The sequence below is a fragment of the Amphibalanus amphitrite genome, unplaced genomic scaffold (assembly GCF_019059575.1).
Source record: "Amphibalanus amphitrite isolate SeventyFive unplaced genomic scaffold, NRLGWU_Aamphi_draft 000466F_arrow, whole genome shotgun sequence".
Lineage (NCBI taxonomy): Eukaryota > Metazoa > Arthropoda > Thecostraca > Balanomorpha > Balanidae > Amphibalanus > Amphibalanus amphitrite.
Window position 1 is genome coordinate 113,065 of NW_024881960.1, and position 21,955 is coordinate 135,019.

Consider the following 21,955-nt stretch of genomic DNA (forward strand, 5'->3'; position numbering starts at 1 on the left):
CCTTAAAGAGCGTCAAAGGGCCTTGAGCTAGCGTCAGAGGGCCCCCAGCTAATGTCAGAGGGCTCTGAGCTAGCGTCAAACTTAAAGTGCCCTTAGCTGGTGTCAGAGGGCCCCAGTTGGTGTCAGAGGGTCATCCATTGGCGTCTAATGGCCATCAGAAGGCCCAAAAACGATCCTCAGCTGGCGTCCAACGGTCCTCAGCTGACGTCAAGAGGCCCTCAAAAGGCCTCAAAGGCCCCTCGACTGCTCAAAGGGCCCTTAGAAGGCCTCAATGGGAACTCAAGAGACGTTAAACGGCCCTCAAAAGGCTTGAAAGGGCCCTCTGCTGATGGCAAAGGGCTCGCACCTGAGTCAATAAGAGCCTTGTCAAAAAAAAACGGACCTGAGAAACCTTGCCGGCCCTGGTTATCTGCGGGACTCCTACACTTACTGAGGGGCCCTGGTTATTGATGGGGTCCCTGGTTACTTAAGGGGCGCCTGATTACCAGAGGGGCCCCTGGTCACCTGGTGGGCCCCTGATCAATTGAAAACCCCTGGTCATCTGAAACGCCCCTGATTACCTAAAGGGTCCCTGATCACTTGGATTCAGTGGCATAGCAAGGGAGCGAAGGGTACGTGCCCGTTCTCGGGTTTAGGGTTCCTTCGAAACCGAGGGGCCCTGCGGCGCCAGTTGGTAGCAGAGGGCTCGCGCTGGCCGCACTTCAACTCGGAAGGACACCACAGGGCTTGTGGGGGGACGTTATTGGCTCCTATGTAGCCACCATTATCTTCATAAAGGCCCAATGCCGGTTTCTGAGAGACCTCGCCGGCCGCTCAGGGCCCTAGTAACGGCCAACGAGGGATTGGCTGCTATGGCTCCACATCCGTCTGTGATAGACACACGGTCCACACCAGTGTTTCTAAAGGCACCCACAACGGCAAATGCGAGGCCCCTCGCCCCACCTCCAAGGGACCCCCACCAGCGCATCTTAAGGGCCTACATCGGCGGCTCTGAGAGTCCCCACACCGACGCCTCTGAGGGCCACGTACCAGTGACTCTGAGGGCCTCTTACCAGCATCCGAGTGTCCTTGCCAGCCTATGACGGGCCACTTTCCACTTGCAGGCCGTTTTGCAGGGCCACACAATGCCAATGATGGCCCCACCAGTGTCTCTAAGCCCTAAGACCCCGCACCGCAACGGCGCCTGTGAGGACCCAACACCAGCGCATCTGACGGCCTTTCACTGGCACCTCTGAGCGCGCCACACACCGGTGACTCTGAGGAGCTCGCTCGCTTCGCTCGCTCGTAAAATACCATGTAAATTAGGCATTAGTGTACATTAGGCACACTCCTCGGGCATAAATGATACTTTTGCTTGCCAATTTTCCACATTTTCTCATGCAAAGACCGTTTAAAAGAGACCCGTCTGCCAGTGAGACTGGACCCACCGTGCCTCCCTCCTCCCATCGAAAGGTCCTGGATACATCCTTGCCTGAGCTGACGGCCCCCTCTTGGGCGAAATTCTGGGTACGTGTCCGACATGCATCGTACATAGTCCTGTTGATTTGATTCATCGGTTAAACATTTGAATATAAGTTATAAGCTGGATCTCTAGTTTGTGATCCCGCATCGTATCAGATATACTCGTAATGACATTTCATGTCGATGTGCCTAAAAAAAAGCGAATATACGTGAAAAAGGAGTGCTGCTCCCGCTCCTACACATCCGGGCCAAACAGTGACCGGCCCCTGCTTCTAGCCACCCGGGGCCGGTCGGCCGGCCGGCAGTCAGTCGCTGCCCGGGGCTGATTTCTGAGGGACTTGCAAAAATGTTTATTAATGAAATGTTTTACGTAATAAATTAGATGATTAGGTATATGTGCCGGCTCTGAGTCGCATTTGTAAAAAAACATGCTAGCGTAAAAATATATATGTTTTGAAAATTAAGCTGGTAGGTACCGAAATAATTATTTTACCATGCATTGACAAACCAATTGCTCAAGCTTCAAACCAACCGAAATATAGCCCCGTGGGCCGTATTTTTTTTTGGGGGGGGCCCTTCGGCATGGGGGGCCCAATTTGAAGGTCGTGCCCCCCCCCATTCAAAAATCCTGTGTGCGCGCCTGCTTAGTATCGATACAGAAACTATTTATCTCACTCCCCTCTGTCCAGCTCACGGAGCGTTCCACTCTGTCCAGCATGACGCAGGAGGGCACGCGGACCCCTCGCGGATACGTCTGCCACAGTGGACACAGCGTGATGGTCTGTCAGTTTGGTCCCGCTGCCCGGTGACCGGTGCGGGGGTCTCCGCGGGTCACTGGGCCGTGGCCGGCGGCTGGGTCGGATCCAAACCCAACCGGCGCATCTCCACTGTCACCTGAAACAGGTAGTCGAGACACTCGCAGACGGTCTTGGCCCGCTGCCAGGTGCTCCCCCAGACGTAGACCCCGTGGCGACGCACGAGCACCGCCGGCGAGCCGGGGTAGCGCCTGATGGCCTCCTCCAGGGAGTCCTCCAGCTCCTCCTCTCGCGGCGTGTTCTCGATGATCGGCACCACCAGCTGCTCGTCGTAGCGCAGACAGCGGCCCAGCTCGTCGTTCCACACGCCCTTGATCATCTCCAGGTGCGTGGCGCGGAACTCTGGGCCAGACCACAGCAGGGTGGCCAGCACCGCCGCCTGAGAGTGGGTGTGGATGACCGCGCCGGCGCCGCGCAGACGGTACGCCAGCATGAAGAGTGGCGTGCACGCGCTGCGCTTCAGCTGTCCCTCCGGCACGAACACATCGCGTCCGTCCACGGTCTGCACGAACAGCTGATCGGGCTGTACCCGCTCCTTCTGCACGCCCGAAGGGGCGATGTAGATGTGCTCGCCGCGGCGGATCGAGATGCCGCCGCCGGTGCCGGTAACCCAGCCGAGGAAGTAGAACTGCTGCAGCAGCGCCGGCACCAGCTGCCGAGGGTGCTCCGGAGACGACGTGTCGCCCTCGTCATCAGACATACTGAGGGCGAGGCATGCGGTGCGGCATTACGTCAGACATACTGTGGTGGTATACCCGTATACGGTACAACATCAGGAATACTGCGTTGGTATACCTGTATAATAACAGTATAACGGTACAGTCACACATTCTGCGATGGCATGCCCTATAAGGTATACCCTCAGGCATACCTACTGCGTATAACTACTGCATAAGGTCAGACATTTCGGCGAAATATACGGTATAACGTCAGGCATACTGTCGACACGGTATGACGTCAGTCAGTCGGTAGGCACAGCTGACAGAGCCGTCAAATGTTACGTGCGTGAAGTTAGCGTCGTATTCCGCGACGGATTCAGCGTCGAGTCCGAATTTCAACTAAACCCAACCTATCCGATGCAGTTTGGGACGCTGATTCCGAATATCGTATTCATTTCAAATTTCAAGGTCATCTTCAAGGTCAAATCACGGATTGAAATTGAGTCCCCGATTTTTCCTACACCGATCGTCCGATCCGATTTCTGAAGGTCGCATTCGAAAGCTAGGGTCAGAATCTCGAATTCCCTAATATATATCTTATTAAAAATATTTGACCTTAAAGGTCAAATCACGGATTGAAATTTTGAGTCCCCTATTTTTTCTACACCGATCGTCCGATCCAATTTCTGATGGTCGCATTCGATAGCTAGGGTCAGAATCTCGAGTTCCCTAATATATATCTTATTAAAAATATTTGACCTTAAAGGTCAAATCACGGATTGAAATTTTGAGTCCCCCTATTTTTTCTACACCGATCGTCCAATCCAATTTCTGATGGTCGCATTCGATAGCTAGGGTCAGAATCTCGAGTTCCCTAATACATACCTTATTAAAAATATTTGACCTTAAAGGTCAAATCACGGATTGAAATTTTGAGTCCCCCTATTTTTTTCTACACCGATCGTCCGATCCAATTTCTGATGGTCGCATTCGATAGCTAGGGTAAGAATCTCGAGTTCCCTGATATATACCTTATTGAAAATATTTGACCTTAAAGGTCAAATCACGGATTGAAATTTTGAGTCCCCTATTTTTTCTACACCGATCGTCCGATCCAATTTCTGATGGACGCATTCGATAGCTAGGGTCAGAATCTCGAGTTCCCAAATATATACCTTATTAAAAATATTTGACCTTAAAGGTCAAATCACGGATTGAAATTTTGAGTCCGCCAATTTTTTCTACACCGATCGTCCGATACGATTTCTGATGGTCGCATTCGATAGCTAGGGTCAGAATCTCGAGTTCCCTAATATATACCTTATTAAAAATATTTGACCTTAAAGGTCAAATCACGGATATTCGACCTTAAAGGTCACATCACGGATTGAAATTTTGCGTCCCCCGATTTTTTCTACACCGATCGTCCGATCCGATTTCTGAAGGTCGCATTCGATAGCTAGGGTCAGAATCTCGAATTCCCTAATATATACCTTATTAAAAATATTTGACCTTAAAGGTCAAATCACGGATTGAAATTTTGAGTCCCCAATTTTTTCTACACCGATCGTCCGATCCAATTTCTGATGGTCGCATTCGATAGCTAGGGTCAGAATCTCGAGTTCCCTTATATATACCTTATGAAAAATATTTGACCTTAAAGGTCAAATCACGGATTGAAATTTTGAGTCCCCTATTTTTTCTACACCGATCGTCCGATCCTATTTCTGATGGTCGCCTTCGATAGCTAGGGTCAGAATCTCGAGTTCCCTAATATATACATTATTAAAAATATTTGACCTTAAAGGTCAAATCACGGACTGAAATTTTGAGTCCCCCTTTTTTTCTACACCGATCGTCCGATCCAATTTCTGATGGTCGCATTCGATAGCCAGGGTCAGAATCTCGAGTTCCCTAATACATACCTTATTAAAAATATTTGACCTTAAAGGTTAAAGGACCCAAAATTTCAATCCGTGATTTGACCTTTAAGGTCAAATATTTTTAATAAGGTATATATTAGGGAATTCGAGATTCTGACCCTAGCTATCGAATGCGACCTTCAGAAATTGGATCGGACGATCGGTGTAGAAAAAATAGGGGGACTCAAAATTTCAATCCGTGATTTGACCTTTAAGGTCAAATATTTTTAATAAAGTATATATTAGGGAATTCGAGATTCTGACCCTAGCTATCGAATGCGACCTTCAGAAATCGGATCGGACGATCGGTGTAGAAAAAAAAATCTGGGGACTCAAAATTACAATCCGTGATGTGACCTTTAAGGTCGAATATCCGTGATTTGACCTTTAAGGTCAAATATTTTTAATAAGGTATGTATTAGGAAACTCGAGATTCTGACCCTAGCTATCGAATGCGACCATCAGAAATTGGATCGGACGATCGGTGTAGAAAAAATAGGTGGACTCAAAATTTCAATCCGTGATTTGACCTTTAAGGTCAAATGTTTTTAATAAGGTATATATTAGGGAACTCGAGATTCTGACCCTAGCTATTGAATGCGACCATCAGAAATTGGATCGGACGATCGGTGTAGAAAAAATAGGGGGACTCAAAATTTCAATCCGTGATTTGACCTTTAAGGTCAAATATTTTTAATAAGGTATGTATTAGGGAACTCGAGATTCTGACCCTAGCTATCGACTGCGACCATCAGAAGTTGGATCGGACGATCGGTGTAGAAAAAATAGGGGGACTCAAAAATTCAATCCGTGATTATTTTAATAAGGTATATATAAGGGAACTCGAGATTCTGACCCTAGCTATCGAATGCGACCATCAGAGATTGGATCGGACGATCGGTGTAGAAAAAATAGGGGGACTCAAAATTTCAATCCGTGATTTGACCTTTAAGGTCAAATATTTTTAATAAGGTATATATTAGGGAATTCGAGATTCTGACCCTAGCTATCGAATGCGACCTTCAGAAATCGGATCGGACGATCGGTGTAGAAAAAATTGGGGGACTCAAAATTTCAATCCGTGATGTGACCGTTAAGGTCGAATATCCGTGATTTGACCTTTAAGGTCAAATATTTTTAATAAGGTATATATTAGGGAACTCGAGATTCTGGCCCTAGCTATCGAATGCGACCATCAGAAATCGGATCGGACGATCGGTGTAGAAAAAATTGGAGGACTCAAAATTTCAATCCGTGATTTGACCTTCAAGGTCAAATATTTTTAATAAGGTATATATTAGGGAACTCGAGATTCTGACCCTAGCTATCGAATGCGACCATCAGAAATTGGATCGGACGATCGGTGTAGGAAAAATAGGGGGACTCAAAATTTCAATCCGTGATTTGACCTTTAAGGTCAAATATTTTTAATAAGGTATATTGTAGGGAACTCGAGATTCTGACCCTAGCTATCGAATGCGACCATCAGAAATTGGATCGGACGATCGGTGTAGAAAAAATAGGGGGACTCAAAATTTCAATCCGTGATTTGACCTTTAAGGTCAAATATTTTTAATAAGGTATGTATTAGGGAACTCGAGATTCTGACCCTAGCTATCGAATGCGACCATCAGAAGTTGGATCGGACGATCGGTGTAGAAAAAATAGGGGGACTAAAAATTTCAATCCGTGATTTGACCTTTAAGGTCAAATATTTTAATAAGGTATATATAAGGGAACTCGAGATTCTGACCCTAGCTACTGAATGCGACCATCAGAGATTGGATCGGACGATCGGTGTAGAAAAAATAGGGGGACTCAAAATTTCAATCCGTGATTTGACCTTTAAGGTCAAATATTTTTAATAAGGTATGTATTAGGGAACTCAAGATTCTGACCCTAGCTATCGACTGCGACCATCAGAAATTGGATCGGACGATCGGTGTAGAAAAAATAGGGGGACTCAAAATTTCAATCCGTGATTTGACCTTTAAGGTCAAATATTTTTAATAAGGTATATATTAGAGAACTCGAGATTCTGACCCTAGCTATCGAATGCGACCATCAGAAATTGGATCGGACGATCGGTGTAGAAAAAATAAAGGGACTCAAAATTTCAATCCGTGATTTGACCTTTAAGGTCAAATATATTTAATAAGGTATATATTAGGGAATTCGAGATTCTGACCCTAGCTATCGAATGCGACCTTCAGAAATCGGATAGGACGATCGGTGTAGAAAAAATCGGGGGACTCATAATTTCAATCCGTGATGTGACCTTTAAGGTCGAATATCCGTGATTTGACCTTTAAGGTCAAATATTTTTAATAAGGTATATATTAGGGAACTCGAGATTCTGACCCTAGCTATCGAATGCGACCATTAGAAATCGGATCGGAAGATCGGTGTAGAAAAAATTGGGGGGACTCAAAATTTGAATCCGTGATTTGACCTTTAAGGTCAAATATTTTTAATAAGGTATATATTAGGGAACTCGAGATTCTGACCCTAGCTATCGAATGCGACCATTAGAAATCGGTTCGGACGATCGGTGTAGAAAAAATTGGGGACTCAAAATTTGAATCCGTGATTTGACCTTTAACCCGCGCGGGGCTGGGGTCTCCAGCCGAACGCGCGGGGCTGGGGGGGGGGGGGGTAAATTTTACCCCCCCCCCCTGTTATCTCCGGAACTAATGGTCCGATTTGGAAAATTCAAACGCCAATCGAAAGCTCTCATCACGAACTACTAAAAACATGTACTTAATTTAAAGTTTGAGGTCAAGGTCAAGGTCAGGTCAAGGGTACAAATTGCAAGTACTTTTCTACAGTATCGGCCTTGCACCGTAGTTGCCGAAGAATGGAGTTATGGACTGAGACTGATCGCCCAAAACGTGTTCTTAGGCTACCAAGACAATATTCGTTGCATACAATATCATTCAGAGGTCAAGGTCAAGGTCAGGTCAGGTCACCAAAAAACAAAATATAGAAAAGGGCATGTGCGACACATGTTTTATGGGTCATTTTACTCATAGAATTCAATAGGCAAACTCAATAAGTGATATGGACCACCTCTGGATGAATTTCAGGTCGAGGTCAGGTCAAGGTCAGGTCAAGTAGGGTCAAATTTTGAAGTTGGTTGTTAAGGCCTAAAAAGGTGTCTATCTGATGCAGTTTTTCACGGCGAATCGAATGGTGCTATTTTTGTTTCCGTACGAGGTCTAGAACTTCCAAAAAAGTCATTTTTCAAAAAATTTGTGTGTCGTGACGTCATAAAATTTTGAATAACTCCCACATTTTTGAACCGATTCTTCTAAAATTTGGTATGTAGGTGCACATAGACCACTTCTCTGACATATATTCCGGTTTTTTCGATAGACTCAAAATTTTGGATTTTATAATGATTTTCCCAAAAAAATCAGTTTTTTGAAAAAATTTACGCCAAAATCCAAAATTTTCAAAAAACCGAGATAGCCATTTGATAGACAAAGTAAAATTACGTATAACCTTTTTTGTTACGTCTTGATTCCTTTAAAAATGAAGATGTTAGCGGCGTTTGAACTTTTGCCGTTTTTGAGGCGAAAATGGCGAACATGACGTCACTAAAACGTCAATTTCTCAAAAAAAATTCCGACGGATTTCGCTCAAATTTTCAGGGAACGTGTCAAATTGACGTAAGAAAAGGAACTGAAAGGCAGCGCCGCCGTTTTTGAGATATCGCAAAAATTCGCGAGGGGGGGTAAAATTTACCCCCCCCCCAGCCCCGCGCGGGTTAAGGTCAAATATTTTTAATACGGTATATATTAGGGAACTCGAGATTCTGACCCTAGCTATCGAATGCGACCATCAGAAATAGGATCGGACGATCGGTGTAGAAAAAATAGGGGGACTCAAAATTTCAATCCATGATTTGACCTTTAAGGTCAAATATTTTTAATAAGGTATATGTTAGGGAACTCGAGATTCTGACCCTAGCTATCGAATGCGACCATCAGAAATTGGATCGGACGATCGGTGTAGAAAAAATAGGGGACTCAAAATTTCAATCCGTGATTTGACCTTTAAGGTCAAATATTTTTAATAAGGTATATATTAGGGAATTCGAGATTCTGACCCTAGCTATCGAATGCGACCTTCAGAAATCGGATCGGACGATCGGTGTAGAAAAAATCGGGGGACTCAAAATTTCAATCCGTGATGTGACCTTTAAGGTCGAATATCCGTGATTTGACCTTTCAGGTCAAATATTTTTAATAAGGTATATATTAGGGAACTCGAGATTCTGACTCTAGCTATTGAATGCGACCATCAGAAATTGGATCGGACGATCGGTGTAGAAAAAATAGGGGGACTCAAAATTTTAATCCGTGATTTGACCTTTAAGGTCAAATATTTTTAATAAGGTATGTATAAGGGAACTCCAGATTCTGACCCTAGCTATCGACTGCGACCATCAGAAATTGGATCGGACGATCGGTGTAGAAAAAATAGGGGGACTCAAAATTTCAATCCGTGATTTGACCTTTAAGGTCAAATATTTTTAATAAGGTATATATAAGGGAACTCGAGATTCTGACCCTAGCTATCGAATGCGACCATCAGAAATTGGATCAGACGATCGGTGTAGAAAAAATAGGGGGACTCAAAATTTCAATCTGTGATTTGACCTTTAAGGTCAAATATTTTTAATAAGGTAAGCATGAGCGAACTCGAGATTCTGACCCTAGCTATCGAATGCGACCATCAGAAATTGGATTGGACGATCGGTGTAGAAAAAATAGGGGGACTCAAAATTTCAATCCGTGATTTGACCTTTAAGGTCAAATATTTTTAATAAGGTATATACTAGGGAACTCGAGATTCTGACCCTAGCTATCGAATGCGACCATCAGAAATTGGATCGGACGATCGGTGTAGAAAAAATAGGGGGACTCAAAATTTCAATCCGTGAGTTGACCTTTAAGGTCAAATATTTTTAATAAGGTATATATTAGGGAATTCGAGATTCTGACCCTAGCTTTCGAATGCGACCTTCAGAAATCGGATCGGACGATCGGTGTAGGAAAAATCGGGGACTCAATTTCAATCCGTGATTTGACCTTGAAGATGACCTTGAAATTTGAAATGAATACGATATTCGGAATCAGCGTCCCAAACTGCATCGGATAGGTTGGGTTTAGTTGAAATTCGGACTCGACGCTGAATCCGTCGCGGAATACGACGCTAACTTCACGGACGTTCAAATGTTGATAAATTGGCATATTGCTGAGAATGAGATAGATGATGCAACGACAGGACATGACAAGTATTGTGACGCACATGTGATGACGTCAGGCATACATACAGTGATACCTACTGCCGACAGGATATAGGTACGGTATGACGTCAGATATATTGACGACACGATATGACGTCAGTCAGACACAACACGAACCGACAGATTCGCAGAACACACAAAACGTCAAAAGCACCTTGTTGGTACGGCAACCGAAACTGAAACTCTGAATTGGAGACTGGAGTGCCAAGGTCGGGCCTTTGGCATGCAAATGTCGAAACATAACTGTCCCGAATGAAAACAAACGCCTGAATGTCGACACCAACTGGCAAGCCTGTAAAAGATAACATTGCGCCGGTTCAAACTGGCAAAAGCGTGTTAGAGAAACACTAGTGCCGACGAGAACGTTTGCTTTCAGGGCGAGTTTGCTAACCTCAATGCCCTTCTCACTTGCGTGATTGTCGGCTCTATGAATCAGAATCAGCCGGGTTTCTCACCTGCAAGGTGCTGTGTCCGCTGTGTCCGACCTTGACCTGTGTCACTGGGTCGGCCCGGCCCGGCTCGTGCTCGACAGGCGCAAGGCCCTATACAGGCGGGTGTCTCCGGCTCAGCGCTGCGCACAGCAGAGGTCCGGGTGGAGAACCTCTAACCGTACACTGCACAGTGTGGCCGAACACCAGTTTAGCGCGAATTTAATCCCAGCGCCGCTCGGATCCACTGAAAATGGTTCTCTGGTTCCAAAACTGACACTTACCCCTCGCCGGACTTATTGGTTTTCAAAATACGCGCCGGCCGAAGGGGGGGGGGGGTTGGTACGACCCCCGTCGCTGTTTCGCCCCTGATGGAGCTAGAGCCCCGCGGAAAAAAACGAGCGTGTGCGCCGTTACGAGACGCAGCGACTGGTATCCGATTTTAAGGTCTCAGGCCAACCTGTGACCTCTGAGGTCAGGTCAAGTGACCCAGGCGCGGATTCATTTTTTATTAATAACTTCGCGAAAAAATGCGGCAGAGCCGTAATTTTGGTATCATCATGTTCGCCTCACTCAGGCGCGTCGAATGGTATACTTTTTGTTCGGCTGACGTTAACTTAAGGTGTTGACCGTGGGTCAAGGTCAGGTCAGAGTCCTCCAGATCACGAAGTTGGTTGAAGGAGGTCATGTTGCATATCATTGGATTCGGAAATTCTTCCTGAGTCCATTGGTGGCTTTCTCGACTCGCTAGCTCAATTTAATCGGGAGTTATTGACGAAAAACTCTTATTACCCTAGTGACGTCATAAATGACGTCACGTAAGACCAACAATGCATAAGTGAAGCATCGGACCTTGCAAGGAGTGCATGAAATCACGATTTCGTGTGCTTGAGATAGTTTATTAGGCTGGAGCCTGTCCGGCCGCGCCGCCCCCTACCTTGGTCAGGTCACATAGGGCGGCCGACTAGACATGTTCAAAGCTGAGTTGACGGCAAATAGGCAAAAACTGGCAGCTGAAACTTGCTCGCTTATGTTCAGAAAGGTGCGGAGAGTTCAGCCATGCCCTATTCGTCATATCCATTTTTATCCATTTTGACATTTTTCAACTTCTTTATTAAATACTATCGTGAGAACGATACACATGCAGGGCTCTTGTTCTAACTCATTAAACTCAAAAACCATTCATTGAAAAGCTACCATGATAGCAGAAACAGCTTCATCATGAACTGCGCTATCCGGTGATATGCTATTTTCTCATATATCTTCTCGAAACTTCCGTAAAATTTACGTAGAAAACTGGACATATTTATCAGTACCATAGCCCGATTTTAGGAACCGGAGCGTGGGTCTACTTTCGGCAGGGATATAAGTCCTCAAATGGTAAAGTGGCTTAAAAATAAGGTTCTATCCGATAACTTCAGACAATTTCCTACCCACTGATAGGTATAAATAACAGTTTATCGAAAGTCGGGTTTTTGATTAAATTCGCGCTAATCTGGTATTCGGCAAGACCGTGCACTGGTCGAAGTCCGCCCATCGCCTGGCTCCCAGATGGCCGGCTCCGTACACCCCGACACCGACCACGCGGCCCCCGAGGCGCAGGCGCACTACTCCCCTCCCCCTCCCCCTCCATCCCCACGCCGTGGACAGCTGGGGCGCCGACGATTCCGTCCCTCCCCTCCCCCTCCCCTCTACTGACGGTACCGGCGCGACGCTACGGGGTCACTCTGGCCGACGTAAGTAACCCATCTCGTTATTGACTAACTCGCACCCTATATCCTGATCGGTTTGGGGCTGCTCGAGGACTGTTGTTTGTTGCGGATACCTACCGGTGAATGTGATTTCTAATTCTGAGTCTAGCCTTCACTGGTCATTTCATGGTGGGCTAAGAGAATAGACATTAGACAACTAACTCGATTGAATCAACATGGTGGAAACACAACTGGAAAACAACAGTGGAAAATCAGGTACCTGGCGCCTAAATACCATCATAACAGCTATCGCAGATGACAGAGGACCACCCTCCCCCGCAAAAAGTTCCGACTTCTTCACAAAGATGGCATCGTCACATACGTCCTCACCATCATCAGGTCCGACGCATCCGTATCCTTGATCACGCTTGACGCTATACCTACCCTATCTGCAGACTGAAGGTCATGCCCAGTCACACCACCAAACTGAAGAAGAGCAGATTCGACCAAAGCAGATTCGAGAGGAGCATGCCCTGGGGATCCGTTTGAGTCAATGTATTCCTGCCCGGGGCCGGGATGATTCAATAAATGTCACTGAGGTTTTTTAGCGAAAACTCCGAGGGCCGTTGGGCCCGAGGTGATTTTGCTAAAAAAAGCGAGGTGACGTTTATTGAATTCCCGGCCTTAGGGCTGGAAGGTATTTCCCATACCTGCCAAAAAGCTCACAACTATATGATAGTGACGTCAGCTGCAGCCGTGTGGTTCAACGCAAGGCCCTATATAGAAGGTATGCTCATTAGGCCGAAGCAGCGATTTCCGTGACGTCACTGGTACGAAGGGTCGGACGGCTGTAATGCAATCCTATGGAAAATGACCCAACTTTAGGGCTCTCCCACATAGCTGCCAACCTCGACACTAAGGTAAAAGTTATATCACATAAAAGCTCAAATCAAGACGAACAAGAAACCTATCTGACGTTTTACGTATTACTAACGGCTTAGACTCTATTCAAGTATATTCAGAGCTCTGCATTACATCACTTTTTCTGCCGTCAATGCAGTCACCGTGGTCAATGCCACTACAAACGTCTAGTCGGCGCACGTGCGCTTGTCGAGCGGGGACCACCAGTCGGGCGATTCAGAGCTGCCGCCCAATCAGAACGCCGCAATGCCGTGACGTCATTGGTCGCACACGACACGTTACGGAGATAGGGATGAGACAGCCCTGGGTTCAACGTGTTTAACCACACCCCTTGAACGCCTTGAACCACACGGCTTGTAGTATTAAAGCATTGCATTAAACTTTGAAAAGTTTGGTACAGTGCACGTGCCGTTTAAATGCCTGGATGTCTCGATTTAATCATGCAATGTAGCAGGTAGGTATGGGAAAATATATTCCTGCCCGGGGCCGGGATGATTCAATAAATGTCACCGAGGTTTTTTAGCGAAAACTCCGAGGGCCGTTAGGCCCGAGGTGCTTTTCGCTAAAGAGGCGAGGTGACATTTATTTAATTCCCGGCCTTAGGGCTGGAAGGTGTTTCCCATACCTGCCAAAAAGCTCACAACTATAATTGATAGTGACGTCAGCAGCCGTGTGGTTCAACGCGTTTAACCACACCCCTTGAACCACACGGCTGGCAATATTAAAGCACTGCATTAAACTTTGAAAAGTGTGGTACAGTGCGCGTGCCATTAAAATGCCTGGATGTCTCGATTTAATCATGCAATGTAGCAGGTATGGGAGGGAAAGGCCATGGGTGGCCAGCTACACTGGAACACTCGGCATGAGTCGCATATCAATATTCACACGTTCAGCACCCGGGCGCACTATTCGCTGAATTAGCCGCCCACTTTTCCCTCTTTCGTCGTATCCCATGGACCTAAAATGTTTAGAATGAAATGGAAGAAACATATAAACGCTTAAACAGTTTTCTTACGTGACACCGTGTATGCCACAATTACGATAATAAAGAATGTAGCTGCGCAGTGTGCACCTCCGTCACCGGAAGAGTTGTTTAATGGCCAAGAACGAATAGGCACAATGCACAGTGCACAATGTAAGTACCTACAATGCACAGTGTGCACGCATATCCGGCTGCGCTTGACTGCCAAACTAGCCCTCTGAAGCATGAGGGAACACTAAACAGCGTTCATCGAAGCCAAACGACACGCAAGGGCAGTGGCATTCAGCACGCACGAAAGGAATAAACGGGTTTCACGCAAAACAATTAAATAACTTGCGCCCTCGAAACAAGAATTTTGACGGAATTTTCTGGACAGTCTTGTATATTTTATAGTGTACACACTACACAGTTCAGGGCAAATGTATATTCTCAAAAGTGACTGTTAGCTATGACGCATATCCCGCGCCCCACTGGGGGGGCTATTTATAGCCCCCCTCCCGTTTTTCTGCAATAACTTCCAAACCACTTGACGGATCGACGCCAAACTTTCAGTACCTTAGGCTACATCAATTTGACACCTTGTGTCAAAATTTGAACTTCGTAACTACTATAGGTCGGCCGGAAATGACGTCAGAGTGACGTCATGTTTGGCCGATTTCGACGCAAAACATTGAACCACGGCAATCGCTCCCAAGAGCTCAGTTTTTAAGCTAGATCCAATTTCTTTGCATGAGAGGACTCAAAATATATTGCGCTATTAAACTGCTATCTCGGATTTTCGAAATTTTGAAAATTTTGAAAAATTTAATATAATAAAATCCAAAATTTATATTTTTACATTTTTTCAAAAAGTTTTTGACTTTTCGAAAAAACCGAAATATATGTGATAGAACGCATCATTTTGACTAACTCTAGCAAGTTTTAGCCAAATATCCTCTAAAATGGCCAATTTTTAAGCATTATTGCAAAAAATCACAATTATAAATTTTTTCAAATCAATTTTTCAGCACGTATTTGACATCGTACGCCAATATAAATAGCACCATCGTGTTCCTGAGCTCAAACTGCATCCAATAGACACCTTTTTTGTTGAAAAATTTTAATTTCAAAATTTGACCTTTTTTACCTGGAGTGACCTGACCTAAGCTAAATTCGACTTAAAATGACCTTGAATGACACAGACGACATCAAATTCGAAATATCTGACCTAAATGGACCATAAAACATGTGTCACGTGACCGACGCATGATATTATATTTTCGTGACCTGTGATGACCTGACCCAGCGGTGTAACTTTCTATATGTATGGGGGTGCAGGTGCACCCCCATCCCTTGAAAGTGCACCCCCATCACGTCAAAGTGCACCCCCATAGGCTAAGCGGCGCACCACACGCCGCCCGAACCGATAAGCTCTTGAGCAGATGGCGAGGGTGATTTCCCGGCTACATTCCGTCTCGTGACCGGCGTCGTGATGCTTGCGGGCTTGGGAAGCGTCCAGTCGTATCGTCCCCCAAAAATGGGTGAAAGGGGCACCCCGGCAAAAGCGGGACTTTCTCAGCAAAAGTGGAGCGCCCGAGGCAGAAGTAGGGCACCTCCAACGTAGGTTGGGATCGTCAAGCATAAGACTGGCGCCCCAGTTGAGGACAGGCGCCCCCAGTAGGAATGAGGAACCTCAAGCATGGATTCGCCCAGTAAAAGAGCTTCCTCAGTAGAACACGGGCGACTCCAGCAGAAAGGGGCGCCTCACCAGAAGAGGGGTGCCCTAGCAGAAGAAGGACACCCCAGCAGAAAGGGGGCGCCCCACCAGAAGAGGGATGCTTCCAGAAGAAGAGAGGCACTCCAATATAAATGGGGCACCTCAAGCAAAAGTTGGGCTCGTCCAGCAGTAGTGGGGCGCCCCCAGAAGAAGAGAAGCGCTCCCAGCAGAAAGGGGCGCCACACCAGAAAGGGGCGCCCTACCGGGAGAGGGATGCTTAAAAAAGAGAGGCGCCCTAATACAAAAGAGGCACCTGGAGCAAAAGTTGGGCTCGTCCAGCAGCAGTGGGGCCGGGGGCGCCCCCAGCAGAGGTGGTGGGACGCCTTTAGCAAAAATAGGGCATACCCGGCAAGGGAAATGTCAGACTCCAGCAGAAAAGTGAAACCCCAGCAGAGGAGGAGCGCCAATCAGAAGTAAGTCTCGCCGAGCAGAATGAGGGGTGACCTCAGCAGGAGAGAGGGAGAGGCGACCCCAGCAGTAGAAGGGCGCCCAATGAAAAAGGTGATTCCAGCAAAAGTGGGTCTCGCCAGTCGACGGGCATAAAAAGGGCACCCCAATTCTATAAGAGGTTGGAATAAAAAAGTAAAATGCCATTCGTTATAAATTCAATTGATTGATTGATATTCGTGCAAACGAGTTCAATTTTATTTCATAATACCCAACTTTGTACCATTGGACTCATCTGCATCCATAGGCGTCGCCAGAGATTTTCGGTTGGGGGGGGGGACAAAATCCAATTTGGTCTTTAATCATGCCTTTCTAGAGTCATTACTTACACGTTTTATATGTCACTCGACGCGCCATGGCGCGCGAGGAATGCAATGGTGATGCAGTTTTTCCTCTAGCTATGAAATGTAGAAAGTATTTTTTTAGGATTTCCTGGGCAAAATCAGTTACGTCAATTAAAAACGCATTACCCGTTACGTTAGTTTAGCAGGGTAGAGCCTATTAATGGGAAGGATACAATGGGTCTGTAGGGCCCCTCCCCCTCCCTCCCTCGGACGGGTCCGTGCAGATGATCCCAAACCTTATCCAGAAAAAAGAGTTGCAAATGATCCAGGGAATCGGTTCGCCCTTCTAAAAATCCATATTCTAGCATGCTCAGTTTCCGTGATGGATTTATCGGTGCCTTCGACTCGAATCCGACCCCGGCTTCCAAAACCGACTTCGACTCCGGTCAGAGCTGTCGACTCCGACCGACTCCGACCCCGACCTCGCAGCCCTGCTCAGAGGCACACGTGGCCCCTCTATGATAAGGCCCGTGTAGGTCTTCATAGGCTGTCATAAGGATGGTCGTCAAAGTCGAAAGGGCCCTCAGAGACTACCATGGGTCCGCCCCTTGCACACCGATGGACCCTCAGAAGCCAATATGGGGCTGTTGAGACCGGCGGAGGCCCTTAAAAGGACTGCCAAAGTGGCTCTCAAAGATTTGCGCTCGAGCCTTCAGAATCAGCGGTGGAAGATCGTAGTGGTGTTCATAAGTGCCGGCCTGAGGGCCCTCAGAGGTCAGTTTGGGTCCCTCGGAAGCTAGCGTGGGATCCCTTCTTAGAGTTCAGTGGGACTTTTTAGGAGCCTACGCACGGCCCTCGTTAGCCCTGTGGTACTTTAACGGCACTTGAACATGTCACAGACCTTTGGCCAGAGTCGGAAACGACCCCAACCCAACCCCGAATTTTTCGAGCTAGGTCTTGACACTAAAATTTCGTGTCAGCGTGCTAGACTGGTGAAACCCGAGTGTAAAATTCAGCTAACACCAGCTAAGACATGGATTGAATCGAAGTTTTGATATGTTCGAATCTGGAGTCGAAGTCCTGAATGTTTTGGCGACTCTCACTCCGACTCTGGCTGGGACTCAAGACTCCAACTGATTTTGACTTCACAGCCATTCTTCAAAACTACCCCCACTTCTTGCCGACCCCAAAATCTCATCGGATCTGCATCGATCTCAGGGGGTGCCCGGTTGAAGGTTGGGGGGGGGCAAGCTGCCCCGCTTGCCCCCCCCCCGTGGCGACGCTAATGGTCTTGACACTAAAATTTCGTGTCAGCGTAGGTACTAGACGGACCCGGTCTCTGCGCGTGGACGGAGCGCTGCTCCCGAGAGGAGGTAAGGCTCCCAGCTCCACAAAAGTGTTGAAAACCGAGTGTAAAATTCAGCTAACACCAGCCAAGACATGGATTGAATCAAAGTTATGATACGTTCGAGCCTGGAGTCAAAGTCCTGAAAATGTTGGCGACTCTCACTCCGACTCTGGTTGGGACTCGCGACTCCAACCGATTTTGACTTGCCATTCATGAAAACTACCCCCATTTTTTGCCGACCCCAAAATCTCATCGGATCTGCATTGATCTCAGGGGGAGCCCGGTCGGGGGTGGGGGGGGGGGCAAGCTGCCCCGCTTGTCCCCCCGTGGCGACGCTAATGTATAATGTATGCACCATCTATGCACCTTGGAAGCGCCCCTATCCTCATTGAAGGTCGCCCCCATCACCAAGTGCACCCCCATCTCAAAAGCAAAAGTTACACCCCTGACCTGACCTTGACCTGAAAATCAAAGTACAAGTTTGGTACCCTCAGGGTAACTAGAGCATCTGTTCCCGAGTGTGTGATCCAAAAATGAGCCTGATCTGACTTGTAAGCCGGCGGCCAGAGCCCAAAACGTGAACAAGCCAAAATGCTAATAACTTTTACTTTGACCTGACCTGTGACGTCATCGGTGACGTCGAGGTCAATGAAATTAGGTTTCGCTCGACAGTTTTTTTCCGGGGCTATCAGACGCCGTTTGAATTTTGACGATCGGCCCAGTAGTTTCGGAGTTAGGAGGGGGGGCTATGAATACCCCCCCCCCCCCCAGTAGGGCGTGTTTGCAGACCCCAGTGGGGCGCGGAATATGATGCAATGCTAAAATACAGAGTACTACTATAGGAATATTTAGATAAATGCCTTTAATGACTCAATGCTCCTAGTCACCGTCAAAAATGTCGATCTGTTTATTGACATGACTTGCTAGTTTCAGCTGTACAGTAGGACTACCAATGGTGGAGTGAGTTCGAGTGAGTGAATGAATTAGAATGAGTGAGTGAGTGAGTGAGTTTTAGTGAGTGAGTGAGTGACTGAGTGAGTGAGTGCGTCAGTGAGCTAGAGTAAGTGAATGAGTGAGAGTGAGTGGAGAGGATGTTAGACCTGCCGTTGGAGGTATGCAGCTTTTGTTGAGAGAATCGGGTATCGTCTCTATAAAAGAGTCAAAGACAGGCAGCATCCTCGTTATCCAGGCTTACAGCATGGAGCCGTGTCGCGGTCCAGCCACCACTCCGCCTTATTTGGACACGGTCACAGCAAAAATAATCAGTGACGCGGTTTGGTAAACAGACCGCGCTGGCCCTCCGGCCGGCTGTGGCGGTCTGAGAGAGGACGGCCTGGCCCGCCCGACCGACCGGGCGGCGATAACATGGCCTTTGGCGGAGGTCGGCAGCTTCCGGGGTGGTGCGCCGTGCCTCTGTATGAAGAGCACACCGCCGCCCACGCACCCCCCCTCCCCCAGAACAGCATAACACCGCCCACACAACCACTCTCCATCCCCCCCCCCGCCGAGGGCACCATAACACCGCTCAAACAACACGCTGGTGTGAGGCGGCAGAACTTATGTATTACATATATAGCAGACGCTTTAACAAGGCGGAGGTAATAAGTTCTTTCAGTCGCCATAAATAAGATCAACGCTTGATTTTCTTAGAAGATTTAAACCAATAAAAATGTTGATGTTAATGACAATAATTTAATTTAAAATGCTACAGCGCACCGTCTGTTATGTATGTAACTACATTGCATTTACATACACATAGGTATACCAAAGATTACTTTACTAATAGGTATACCTACATACTTCCTACAACTGTACCTACTTATTTGTTTGTTTAAATTTAGGCAGGTGCTCTAATACCCTCGCCGGCCGGGGGGGGGGGGGGCGGGTGCGCCCCCCTCCCCACAGGGCTTTTTTCGCGATAGCTCCAAGCACGCTGACGATAGAGAGCTGAAACTTGGAACACCTGACCTTTGATGCAAGCCGGATCTTTTGACACCAACCGCATTTTCAGGTCAGGTCATGTCACTGACTTATGACGTCATAAGTGAACCTCTGCACGGTCTTCAGATGTCGCAACGCCCTCAATGCCAGAGGAGCTTTCACAGGGAGATGTAGCTTGCAGGACCTAGTATCCATTAGGAATCCAATAACTTGTATATCTCGGATTTTTTCCAAGGTCATATGAGGTCAGGTCATTTTCGTGACCTCACCATTATAAGTCAATGGGGAAAAACCAAAACTGCTCGTCTGGCGCCGGGAACGATCTCCAACTATCTCAAGCACACAGAATCGTGATTTCATGCACTCCTTGCAAGGTTCGATGCGTCACTTACAATGTTTACCTTGCGTAACGTCGTTTATGCCATCATTAACCCGCGCCCCAGTGGCGGTCTTAGCCAACTTCGCCCTAGTGTGGGGGGGGGGGGGGGCATATGTTACCACCCACCTCTAACTCAAAAACTAAGAGGGCTAGAAAGACGCGGTAAAAAGCAATCGATAGCTCTCAATGCGTACGTTTGAAAGTATATCAGTCATTTTTCACCTTAGAGCAATATTAGGGTCACCAGAGGTCATCAAAGGTCAAAATTTGCCAATTGTCATTATATTTTTCAGAAAACATGCCGATCTCAGGAACTATGGTAGCTAGGAAAACGCATGGAAAAGCAATCGATAGCTTTTGAACTCTTCTTTTGAAAAGATCATTATCAATATTGACCTCAGGTCAACGGTTTAGCCTCCAGAGAGCAAAAACTCCAAAAATAGCTGTTTTTACGAAAAGTGTTTTTCGACAATAACTTTCGGCTACAAAAAGCCACGACATTTCTATTGCCAGAATCGTGTTCCCCTCGCCGAGACGCGTCGAATGAACTATAATTTGACCTTGAAAGGTCAACTTAAAAATTTGACCTCAGGTCAAGGTCATGACCTCACCGGAAAAGGTCATGTTGCATATCAGTCGATGCGTCTCAATAAGACAAACACATTGAGACCTTTCCCAGCGTTCTAGCTCTTTCCAATCGCGAGTTATTGGCAAAAAACTGTTTGTAGCCTCAAGTGACCTCGGATGACCTGTCTAGAGGCTATCAGCAAAAATGACACCTTGGTCATCACGAGTGGACTAAATCATTGTGATTCTGAAATATTTGGACTGTTCCGATGCGTACACACGGATCTAGAGGCATTTTCATTTTTCTCCATTGACTTGTACCTAATGGAAAGGTCACGCCACTGACCTGACCTTAGGTCACGGATATAAAAAATCCGAGATATACAAATTGTAGGCGCCCATAACAGCATGCAATCCACCAAGTTTAAAACCTCTCTGACAAACACTGCAGGCTGGACATGATTGCAAACTTTTTTAGGCTTGGTCAGTTAACTTGACCTGGTGACCTGACCTGACATGACCTGGGGTCAAAAATTTCACGCATTGTCCAAAATTGATGTACCAAAAGCTACCCCAAGCGGCGCGGCGCTACGCGCCGTGGTTTTTTATTTACACGCAAAAAACGCGACAGGGTGGTAACATATGCCCCCCCCCCGCCTGGGGCGAAGGTTAAGGTCATAGTAGTTTTCGTCAATAACTCCCGAGAAAATTGAGCTAGCGAGTCGGAGAAGCCACCAATGGACTCAGGAAGACCTGTCGAATCGAATGATATGCAAGATGACCTCCTTCGACCAATTTCGTGACCTCGGGGCGCTGACCTGACCGTGGCCCGAGGTCAACACCCTAAGTTGACCTCACCCAGGCAAAAAGTATATCATTCGACGTGCCTGAGCAAGGCAAACACGATGCTTACAAAATCGCGGCTCTGCGGCCGTTTTTTGCGAAGTTATTTGCCAAAAACGGAACCGTACCTTTGGGTACTTACCTGACCTCAGAGGTCACCGGTTGACCTAGAACCTTAAAAACGGGTGTCAATCTCT

General features: G+C 46.9%; 1 protein-coding gene across 1 annotated transcript; it reads right to left on the reverse strand.

The window, feature by feature from the left end:
* Positions 1–1,796: 1,796 nt before the first annotated feature.
* Positions 1,797–10,846, reverse strand: LOC122392031 (probable methylthioribulose-1-phosphate dehydratase). Its single transcript, XM_043386451.1, has 2 exons — positions 10,627–10,846; positions 1,797–2,977 (listed from the first exon to the last, which is right to left on the reverse strand). Exon 2 carries the CDS (start codon positions 2,974–2,976, stop codon positions 2,293–2,295), a length of 684 nt encoding a protein of 227 aa, XP_043242386.1. The 5' UTR covers position 2,977; positions 10,627–10,846; the 3' UTR covers positions 1,797–2,292.
* Positions 10,847–21,955: the final 11,109 nt, after the last annotated feature.

What these genes read in the sequence shown, in the direction of transcription:
- LOC122392031 (XM_043386451.1), bottom strand. Translation starts at nt 2,976, where the DNA reads ATGTCTGATGACGAGGGCGACACGTCGTCTCCGGAGCACCCTCGGCAG.